This window comes from Rhinolophus ferrumequinum, chromosome 17 (genome assembly GCF_004115265.2).
Source record: "Rhinolophus ferrumequinum isolate MPI-CBG mRhiFer1 chromosome 17, mRhiFer1_v1.p, whole genome shotgun sequence".
In the NCBI taxonomy this organism is placed as follows: Eukaryota; Metazoa; Chordata; class Mammalia; order Chiroptera; family Rhinolophidae; genus Rhinolophus; species Rhinolophus ferrumequinum.
The window spans coordinates 31,215,435-31,226,677 of NC_046300.1; the positions used below are offsets into that span (position 1 = coordinate 31,215,435).

Genomic DNA, 11,243 nt, shown 5'->3' on the forward strand with positions numbered 1-11,243 from the left:
GAAAGCCTGTCAGCCTCACAGGGTCAGTGAGTCACGGGCTTCAGTCAGTCTGTGCTACAGAGGGAGACGAGATCATTCAGCAAGTTGAAAAAGTAGATACTGTTTAAGAGAGCTTCTGTGTATTTAGAGCTATACATGAACATTTAATAAAAGAGTAGTGAGGTAGAAATTTCAAGACATTGGAAACCTGTTAGAGAACAATTACTCTCACTTAAAACAATATTTTTTAAAAAAATTCAGATGTTGCCACATTGGTTTTAGCCCTGTGCTTGTGAGATTTTGTGAGTTTTTTTTCCTTAACCTCCACTTTCCCGGCCTCTGGTATCTGAGCAGATGAGAACCCAGCATATACCAATAAATGGGCATGGAACTTAAGTTGAGTAAAGAGGGAAGAGAGGACAGCAGGGAAGAGATGGTAGGATCACCTGATTTGAAGGTCCAGGTGAGGGTGAAGGATTATTACAGATGGGGAACTAAAGAGAAAGAGCTGAAAAGATGGTGTGAGTGGTCAGAGTGACCACAATAGAGAGTATGGAGAGGTTATGCTTTTTAGTGTTAATAAGACTTCAGGGCATTACATGGGAGTGAGTGGTTTAGGGTGGAGGACAGGATCTTTGGAAGAGCAGCTCAAATCATGAAGAAGCCAACATATCTGGATGGATAAGCCACACGAATATTGAAATTGAGCAGAATTAAGAATGGAGTAGTAGTGAGAATAAGAGAGTAAACCAGAAGATACGTTTATCATGAAATGAAGGGTAATGGCTTAGGAACTAATAGATGACAATAGTGATAGTGGGTGATAACGTCTTTTCACATGAAATTCAGAACTGGGGGATTTAGGGAGGAGAAAAGACGATGCACAGAAAATAGCAGTGAGGAGCAAGGACTCCAGCCCGTTTTCAAGCCTGGTGGTCCGAGGGCGAGGGGAGAAAACACAGCCTGACTTGAGAGGTTGCAGGGAAAGCAGTGCCATCAGGGGACAGTCAGGTTTCTGTGAGCACAGGAATGAAGGGAACATTCAGAAGGGTGTGGATACCAGTGATTTCATTGATGAAGGATTTCAGGTATTGGGAGGAGTAGGAGTTAGGACAGAATAAGGAATATCAGGAACTTTATGGGGATGAGGGGGTCCACTACCAATACTTCTGTTCAGCATTATACTGCCGGTCCCAGCCAGCTCAAAATGAGAAGACAAGATTTAAGGATGACAAACAGAACTCACTATTTGCAGATAATATAATTGTCTAATTAGAGCATATTAAAAGAATTACAAAACCTGTTGTAACATAGATCTAATTACTCTAGGATGTTAACACCAGAGAAATTTTAAAACCACATCATTTTAAGCCGAAAGACAACCTCAAAAGTGTGTTTTTGGAATAGAATGGTGAAGTAAAATTAGATGTTGTCATTGAAAGACCTCGATTTTGGTCTACGCTGTGCCACCGATTTGCCTTGAAACCTTAGGCAAATCACTTTTATTCTGAGCCCTACTTACTGTGAAGTAGATAGAATAGTCCTAACCTACCCAATTCTTGGAGTTGTGGGGAGAATAAAAGAACCTAACATTGAGAAATGCCTGGTTATACAGTGCCATGATCAAAGGAGGCATTAGTATCGTAATTATTATTTTACAGACAAGAAAACATATACAGAGGGATGAAATTACTTGCTCAAGGTCATTCAACTAGTTAAAGGAAGAACTGGGATATGAATCAAGATTTCCAAATTCCTGAGTGAGTGTTCTCTCCACTGTCCCATGTAGCATTTTCTTCCTTCTGAAATGAAGAGTAAGTCTTTCTCACATGAGTTAATTTTTTTTCAGAATTTTTCCTTCTCAATTATTCAGATTTTAAAACTTAGCATTTCTGACCAAGGTAAGAATATTTTTATCCAAGTAGCTCTTTCCTGACAACATTTAAAATTTATGCTAGTATTGATAAGAATTTAGTAAATGAGAAAACCTGCTAGCACACTTGGAAGTATTATGGACAATCTTTCATAATCTATTGAGAAAGAGAAAATACACCAAACTACATTAAAAATCTATTATAATAGATAGTATCTGCCACATGTCTTAGAAATCATCTTATTGATGTGGTGGGTCAGAATAAGATTTAATAAAATTAGTGCCCCCTTTAAAGTCTACTCTTACTTAGTAGTGTTAACACAGTTTGAAAGAATTTTCACATAGAAAGCAAGTGTCACAATGCATACCACTTACTTTTCATTCTGGAAAGTATACGCCTGTATGCTTTGTAAAATAGGGGCAATTATCCCCACACCCTACTGATCTTACCGTCCAATTTTTGAGACATCTCCTCTGTGACACAACTCTCCGAAAGGCTTTCGTGGGGGCCTCCCACCCTGGCCTGACACTGATCCCGTTCCTACACAGCTGCCCTGGCCTGAGGGTCTCCTCCTCCTCACCCCAAGCAGTGCACAGTGTGGGACGAAGACTCGAAGTTACTCCTCCCCTCAGAGCCTCTTTTCTTGTCAGTAGTGTGGATGGAATTGGAATGACACTCCCCACAACCACCTCCCAGGGCAAACAAATGTTTCTCATTCTACAGTATGATGCCTTTTGACCCAAGTATGAGTCCTGACTCCCCCACGTAGCTGATGTGTGATCGTAGGTGAATCATGTACCTCTTCTGTTGCCAATTTCCTCATTTCACACGGAGATAATAAGTACTCCTTCCTCCCAGAATTGGATGAAGACCCAATGAGATAAGGCCTGGTAAGCTGTACTCAGTTAGCATGGTGGGCCAGCTATATGCATACGTACGAGTAATTGTAGCACAGTGAAACCAGAGCAGAGACTCAGAATGAGGAAAGCTAGCCGGAATGAGTAAAAAGCCAAAACGACGTTTGACTGCAGGGTCATGTACTAGGAGATGGCTAATAAAATGCTGGGCGAACATGCTTGAATGAGCATAAGAGTGTATCATTTAATGTCTTGAACATTTGAATGGTATGACACTGGACCTTCCAGCATGCTCTTGTAAGTGCTCAAAGAAGTTTCCCTCCATCGTCTGACTATACCTTTAACAGGCCCTTTTTCCTTCATATTAGGGGTGTTTCAGTCTGGCCCCCTTTCGTAATTATCATAAGTGTAAGTTAATTTAAGCCCTAAATCAGATTTTATTTTATAGTAAGCTTTCTTTGGCTGGGTTCCCCAGAGTTACATGCAGCCTGCTTTTGCCTTGTAGGTATTAAAGCCAGGCAAAAGTGTCTTGTTTCGCGACTATGGCCTATATGATCACGCCATGCTTAGGTTTAAAGCTGGCAGCAAACTTGGAGAGAACTTTTATGTTAGACAAGATGGAACCAGATCATATTTTTTCACTGATGGTAAGTAAAACATTAATGGCATCTGTCTTTATTTTGTTTACTTGATTGCTTTCTCGCTGTAATACTGGTTGGGGCTGGGGATGGCTATACTCAGCACACATGCCTAAGACCCTGGAGCACATGCCGCTTACCTAGCACCTGGAACAACAGACATGCAGCCCCTGGCCGTGGTGTGCTCACAAGCCTCGTTTGGTGGCAGTGTCTAGTTAGCCTGGTTTAATGGACAGGCTCTGACATGCCACGTGAATGCCGTACCAGGAACTGTGCTGGAACGGGGGAGGGCAACTTAGAATCTTCACTTTGTTCAGTCAAAAATAAAGCAAATAGGACAGTATGATGTCTTGAGATTACTTCCCCAGGTCACAAAGGCAAGAAACATTTTTCTATTAAAGGGATTCAATTTGTTTAAAAGTGCACAGATTTACTGTACAGGGGTGGGTTTCCTTAAAAAGTCATTTCTGATAAAAACATTCAAACACCAGATATTTCAGTCTTTTAGGTATTTTGAACATGAGTTTTAAGCCTACTTAATAACCTGGGCCTGAAGACAATTACCGTCTTAAGCTCTGTTTTGCAAACATTGGTATTTCTTGAAATGAAATATTGTTTTGGATTCTAAAATGAAACTAAAAATGATTGATTACTGTTACAACTGTAAAATAAAAATGTCAGGTGAAAATTTAAAATTTGTTTTAATGTTTCTGATTCATGAAATTTGATTAAACCAATTATAAATAATTGAGACGATGCAATGATATCTGCAAAGTGCTTCAGGCACAGTCTTTAGAATAATGCTCTTAATGAGAGTATTTTTGCTACATAGCCATTTGTTCCATTCGATTCACTTAATGTGTAGTGAGTGATGTATTATTTGGTTAACTTTTCCTGAGGGTATATCACCATTTGGAGTTTTTTTCTTCCCCCACTCTAGTCACAGATTTTCCTCCTTCATGTTCGGATAGATAATTTGCTTGATGTAAACAAATTGAGCACACAGACTTTGTATGAACATAGCCAGTTTGGAATTTTGTTTCTTTTTACTCAGGTGTTTGTGTTTGGGGGACTTTATAATAGGGCACAGTGGGCATTTTCCAGGTTGTCCTTAAACATTTCTGATTACATTTTTCGTTGGGGTCTCTATTTGTTTGTTAAGATGATGAGAAGTAGGAGTGTGTTCCTTTCCAAAACAAAATCTTTAAATTTTAGCATTGAAGTTTTCATTACATTAAAAAAAAAAAAAGAATCTGCCCCAGTCCTCCAGACCCGACTTCCTCCTTACCCCACTGCAGAGACAGTGTAATGAGTGATACCCATGCTGAGCGCTGTTGATCTGCTTGTCTTACAGAATTCCTGGCCCAGCTCTTTATAGACACAGGTTATGAAGAAGTGGTGAACGAGTATGTATTTCGTGAGACGGTGAATAAAAAAGAAGGCCTATGTGTGCCGAGAGTTTTCCTTCAGAGCAAATTCCAAAAGTCTCCAAAGAACCCAACTCATGTGACAAGGAGCCTGGGTCACAAGTCCTGACCTTTCATGAGATGAATAGTCTGTACCGCCCCTTGAAGCGGAAAGTTTCAAAATCACTCTTTTTATTTTGTATATTTTTATATTTAACTTTTTAAAAATTATGTATAATCTTTGTATTCAAAAGTAGCCAGTGTGTGAAGTGTGTGTGTGTTATGGACATGCAAAAGCAAATAAAACTGCAAGGCCTGGAAAGTAAAGAAAGTTTTATGGTATAACATAATACAGCCATGCTGTCTGACTGAAAAGTCCCCGAAGGAAAGCATTAAGGACCTTGTAGCACTTAAAGAGATCTTTGTCATTACTTCTGAGAGTCTGTAAGTGTGTCTCTAGGCAGCGTGTCAGACAGCCCTGTAGAAAAATGAGGCCAGATAGACTAAAATAACACATCCATATCTATTTTTAGCCTGAAAGATTATTCTCTCTTCCCAGTGTCTCATATTTGTCCATGTTTCTCTGCTTCAGTTCATGTATTTGCCTCTTCAAGACCAGTGTTCCGCCAATACCACTTTTGCTCTATCTCAGGAACCCACTGTGGCTCCCTGCCTAATTCTTGAGACTGTCTCTAGCTGGTCCAGTCCCTGGCCACGCCGCCCCGAGGGAGAGCGGGGAAGGCCACCACATCCCCCATCTGCCCAGTGCAGTTTCTTCAGGAACATAGCGGATGGACTGTCCCAGCTCCATGTTGGGAAACAGGAGGTAGTGGTTCGGAGGTAAATGACTGACGTGGCCAAAATTACGTAGCTGGTGTTTGATGGAATATGGGAAAATCCTTAAATTGGTCTGCTGTCCTGTTTCCCAAGCATTCCCATAGAATGACTGACTTCATGAAAAAAATCCAAGTTCTTTTGGCCTGCTAACAAAACGTGATCCTCTAAGCCTTGGTGTTTCCTTTTTTGCAGAAGGCTGTTTATGAGAGCCTTTGTCTTGAGCGTTTTGTGGCCTGCACGTGCAGCAAGGTAGCTTCAAGCCCAACCACATCTGAAGAGGAGGCTTCCCAGTGGGTTGGTGGCTGGGTAATAGTCATAGCCATTTTATGCAACTGGAGTAAATCCTGGCTCCTGCTGAGAAGAGGGACAGGCAGTGGGTCTCAGCGTGCTTGCTGGGTGTCCTGCCATCTCTCCTTGACTTCTTAGGAGGGGCCCGTGGAGCGGGGGAAACAAGAGGAACCCTTATTTCTTGCTGGTCTGTTGCATTGTACATTCTCTCCCCTTCTTTTGAAGGCCAGAAGATGGCTATACTAGGTGAAAGCAAAACTGATAATAGTACCTATTTTGTCCTTTGCAGTGTTTTTATTTTTCTTTAAACTCAACTTGTACGGAAGATGGGCCTACAGGATAGATGCTCACGGGCCTTACCCTGCCCCAGAGCAGTCTGTGAAGGGAGAGCGCCCCACTTCCAGGCCGGGCTCTTTCCTCTAAGCCCCCTCACCTAATGAATCCCACAACCGGCTTTAGCCCCCAAACTGCCTAATGCCCCTCCACAGAAGTCCTTTCACCTCTTGATTAGGTCTGACCAATGTGACTTGGATTTTAGTGGCTGAGTGGGATACAAACAGGATATTTGAAGTAGAAAATGGGGAGCAGTATGATGTAGTATGATGTAGAAGGATAAGCGTGGGCTTTTTTTATCAGAAGTCATTTGGAATTGTGACCTCATCACTTACCTGTTTGAACTTCAGATTCCTCATTTGTGGAATGGGGACAGGTGTACTGAGAAATGTATCTACTGAAGGTCGTTGATCCAGGGTAGATCATATGCCTGACCGATGGGAGTGACACTCTAAAGAAAGCTGAGCAGGCTGACAAGGACCCCGGCCGGCCTTGTCAGAAAGAAAAGGTCTCTCTCCCTTTGCCGGTTGGCTGGGGGAACGTCTGTGAAAGAGGCTAATGGTTTCCTCCAAACACGACTTGAACTTGTCTTCAGCCACAGGAGCAGTTATGGCCCCAAATTCCTACCCCATAAAGGAACGCCTGCAGAAGTTTTCATTTGGAATATTTAAAGCTGGCCTAACGATATGCCCACCTCTGACACTGAGCAAGGTAACCTCTCAGTGACCCCACTTTAAAATATACTGGTTGTAAAATATACTTCTAGTTAAATGAATGAGGTGACACAGTCCCTCACGGTTTTAGCTATGAGCCAGTGAAGAAACAAACAAAAAAGCCGTGCATTATAAATACATGGCTGTGGTCCCACTGTCTCAGTTTCCGTGAGTTCATTGTCCCTGAGCATACCTCCATTATTGCACCCCCAGATTAAGACAGCAGAGGAGCAGAGTCTCTCACAATTTGGGTGTCCAGGGACCCAGGAAAGCAAGGGCACGGTTTAGTAGCAAAACTCAACAACAGCATTTGTTGAATTGTAGACAAGAGAGAGTCAACTAATATTGCCCGTCAGACAGACAACAACCTTAGAAAGGTAGTGAGTACTGGTTAGCAGTACTATGGAAAATAGCGTAAGTACTGTAGTACTATAGCGTGGTATCTATATAGTGTATATCATGTATGGTATTGGGTAGATAGTATACCCAATGCCATATACCCTATGCTATGTATTTCTTTTGAATTTTTAATATATACTGCACAATATAGTACTACATACATACTAGATACAATGATATTAATATATTACAGGATTTGGAATATGAACATCTAAGTTCAAGTCCAGGACTTGCCAAATTCAAATCTCCAGCTTCTCTGAGCCTCAGTCTTCACATCTCTAAAGTTGAGATCCTACTACCTGCAGCACAGGGCTGCGGCCAGGATTAAAAGAGATAATGTGAGAATGCTTTGTTTACTACAAAGTGTCAGTCAAGTGCTAGTTATTTCTAGTTTATATTCTCCAAGAAAATGATCACTCCCATGGTTATCGTTAAATCCAAACTCCTTCAAAAGGGCTGTCGTTTTTAAATCTTGGTATCCTTGAAAGGGCCCAGGACTTGGATGTGTCGCCACCAGGTGGCGCTAGATGCCAAATATGCCAATTGTCTTCAACCCCCATCTTTATTTCAATTCTAACCTGTTCCGTTTTTGCCGTCATTGAAGAGGAAGGAAAATACTCACAAATGTGTTTCCTAGGTCAACTTTAGCTCATAAGATCAATGTTGGCCTCACTGTGGGAATAAGAAAGCCAGGGAGATTGCATCCAGCCTTCAATCTACTTTGTTTACTGAAGGCAGGTTGCTCTCAAGTAAAGTTAGGCAGCCGTTTTAGGCAATGGGCTCTGAAAGAGTCTGCAAAGTCCTCATGCCAGGCACATTGGGGAACATAAGTATTGTATATGCTGGACACCAATCGAGGATCCTAAATTTTTTTATTGTGGGTAAATCAAATATCCCTTTGCACGTCCCTCATCGCTAAATGGTTGGGGATTCATTTTTCCTGTTGCTCAGGATTAAGGCAAAACATGAAAAGGGACTGCAGCGTGGATGCTTGTTTGCCTCATACATTATTCATCGTTATCACTGATAGCATTTGGTTCCCTATTTCACAGTTGTCAACAAAGGAAGGGAAAATTGTGAAATAAACCATGTATACCAAGAGAGTGTTTTGCTGTTGGGGAGCAAATATTTAATACAAACTTAAATAGGCTCTGCTACTGAAACCAAATTTCCATTAAAAATAAAATTAGCTTTTTTTTTTTTAACTTTCCTTTCTGCCCTTTTCAAATGTGGAGGATTTTATCAAGTAGTGTTCAACAGGTGCTAGGCAGAGGGCACTGTGGGGTCCTTCTGGCAGGAGTACCGACGGCTGGGGAAGGACGACGCTGGGGACGCATACCGGGAGGCAGAGAGACAGCCCCAGTCGTATCTTCACTAAGCCATAGTAAAATAGCCGGGAAACTAAACACAAACACACAGAACACTAAAGGAAAGAAAAAGAGGAAGAAAGGCTATGGAAAACCTGAGTGTGGCAACTGTCACTGTCATTTGGAAGGATATTTGCACATTTTTCCAGCAGAGGTGTCATGTGCTCTGGTCTGGGGCATGGCCGTGGAGATGAGAACATAACGCATAGCTCCTCTGGAGTATCTTACCAAGCATGTCTAGATCAGTAAGAAAAATACCAAGACTAGCAAAATGAGACAATTCCCAGAGGAAATACAACTGCTAAAAAATGGGCAAAATGGTTAACTATACGTAGAAATAACTATGAGTTAAATTGAGACTACCTTTGTTGCCTATCAAATGTATAAGGCTTAAAAAATACTATTCAATGCTGATAAAGGAGTAGTAGCAAGACTGATTATGGAGGTACAAAAGTATGGTTTCTCTAAAATAGCACTGTCCTCTAGAACTTTCTGAAATGATGAATATGTTCTCTGTCTGTGTTGTCCAGTATGGTAACCACCAGCCCCGTGTGGCTGTTGTGGACTAAGGCTGGTGGCCATGCAACACAGGAACTGATTTTAAAATTACATTTAAATTTAAATGTAATTAGTCCCATGTGGCTACGTGGCTACCATATTGGACAACATAGGGCCAGTACACAAGTAGGCATCGTATAGCAAATCCATAAATCTGTACGTAAACTTTGATCCAGTAATCCCATAGTTGGGAATCCAATTTAAGGAAACAATCAGGTGTTTATACAAAGATTTCATCACAGTGCTATTTAGAGTAATGAAAAGGTGGCAACAGCTCAGATGTTTAAAACACAGGAGATTGATTATATAAATTATAGTATGTGTTAGAATATGGTGCAATCATTGAAATTATTTTGAAAATTGTTAATATAAATAAATGCTCATTATAAAATGTAATATAAGAAAGCTAGAATATAGAACTCTACATAAGAATGGTTTCAATTGTGTTTAATAATAAATATTGTACAAGGATAGGTTGATGATATATTTTTTAAAATACACAAGAAGGAACCAATCCAAAATGGTTACAATATATAGTTGAGTTGTTTAATTATAGTTGATACTTTTTCTTCTTTAAACTTGTCTGAAATTTTCATGTTTTCTGTAATGAGAATATATGTTTTTACATTAAGGAAGAAAAGTATGCTAATATCTTCAGAATATATATATATGGAGAGAGGAAAGAGAGAAGATTTATTCTAAGGAATTGGCTCACACAATTAGGGACTAAGGGGCTGGGGGAATGACTCAGCACATTCCTGACCCAGGCTTAAAAGCCGGGGCTCTGTTTATTTTCAGAGCTGCAAATGTCCACTTGGCTCCTCTTAGTGACTGAATGGTGTTGCCCTACTCCCACCCCTGCTCCCACCCCACCCCCACTCCTTTAATTCATGCTTTGTAGCCCTAACTCCTACTGTGACTGTATTTGAAGATAAGGCCTTTAAAGAGGTAATAAAGCCTAAACGAGGTCATAAAGGTGGGCCCTAGTCCAACAGGACTGGTGCCTTATAAGAAGAGGAGAGTGTCACGCGGGGAGTCAGGCGAGGTCTCTGGTCCCGCTCCCCACATAGAAACGCAGGACATGGTGAGGCCAAAAAGGAACACCCACGGAGCCGTAGATAGGGGAGTCATACCACTATAGTCTCACTGGAGGCTGGATCCACACTGTCCGCAACCCGCCATCCTAACTGTAATCCATGTTTGCCAGCCACCATCGTCTTGCTAGCCCCCATTTTTCTGCTAGCGTAGCCACAGCAGTTATATTAGTGGTCAATGGGTCACTGGTTACAGCTGATGGCTAACTAGTCACAGCTGATGGCCATCCAATCACAGTTGATGGCCATTTACTACCTGAGCCAGCACCTCTGCACGTGAGGCCCAGAGCCTGGAAACTGTGCTCCTGGCTCTGTCCCCACAGAGAGACACCAGAGATTTTCCTGCAGAGAAAAGGCTATGTGAGGACAGCAAGAAGGTGGCTGTCTGCAAGCCAGGAAGAGAGGCCTCAGAAACCAAACTTCTGGCACCTTGATCTTGGACTTCAAGCCTCCAGAACTGTGAGAAAATAAACGTTTGTTGTTTAAGCTCCCCAGTCTGTGGCACTTCAGTATGGCAGCCCAAGCTAACCAGTACAGCTCCTAACCTGGGAATGGAATGGGACCTCTGATTTCTAGGCTGACTGTTTCTGCCTTAACAGAAGACTTTCAGTACACAGAGATCTCCCTCAGGGTGTGCTCAGCAACTTTTAGCTGTCCCCCTGAGGCCAGGGGAGGAGACTCTCCTCTGACCTAGGTAGTTTTTATGGGAAGACCAGAGAAAAGGGCCACGCTGGATGGTATTTGTGATACCTCAGGGCTGCTGATTGTTACTTGGTAAGATGAGTTTGAATTCCAAGACTTGACTTTCAGGAGCTGTGTTCTTGCCTCACAGCTTCCTCCTGGCAGCTCTACCCAGATATCATCTGCGGCTACTCAGCCTCATTCCTGCCTTTCTCCATT

General features: G+C 41.8%; 1 protein-coding gene across 3 annotated transcripts in view; it reads left to right on the forward strand.

Annotated features, from left to right (window-relative positions):
- METTL6 (methyltransferase 6, methylcytidine) overlaps positions 1 to 9,689 on the forward strand; it is a 16,875-nt gene extending 7,186 nt beyond the window's left edge. For 2 of the 3 annotated variants that reach the window (XM_033132140.1, XM_033132141.1), the window contains exons 5-6: positions 3,216 to 3,357; positions 4,703 to 4,946. In XM_033132140.1, coding sequence (XP_032988031.1) covers positions 3,216 to 3,357; positions 4,703 to 4,884 — 324 coding nt within the window. In that variant the 3' untranslated portion in view covers positions 4,885 to 4,946. Of the gene's footprint in view, positions 1 to 3,215; positions 3,358 to 4,702 lie in introns of all 3 variants that reach the window. The other variant, XM_033132139.1, reaches the window with a different exon arrangement.
- Positions 9,690 to 11,243: the final 1,554 nt, after the last annotated feature.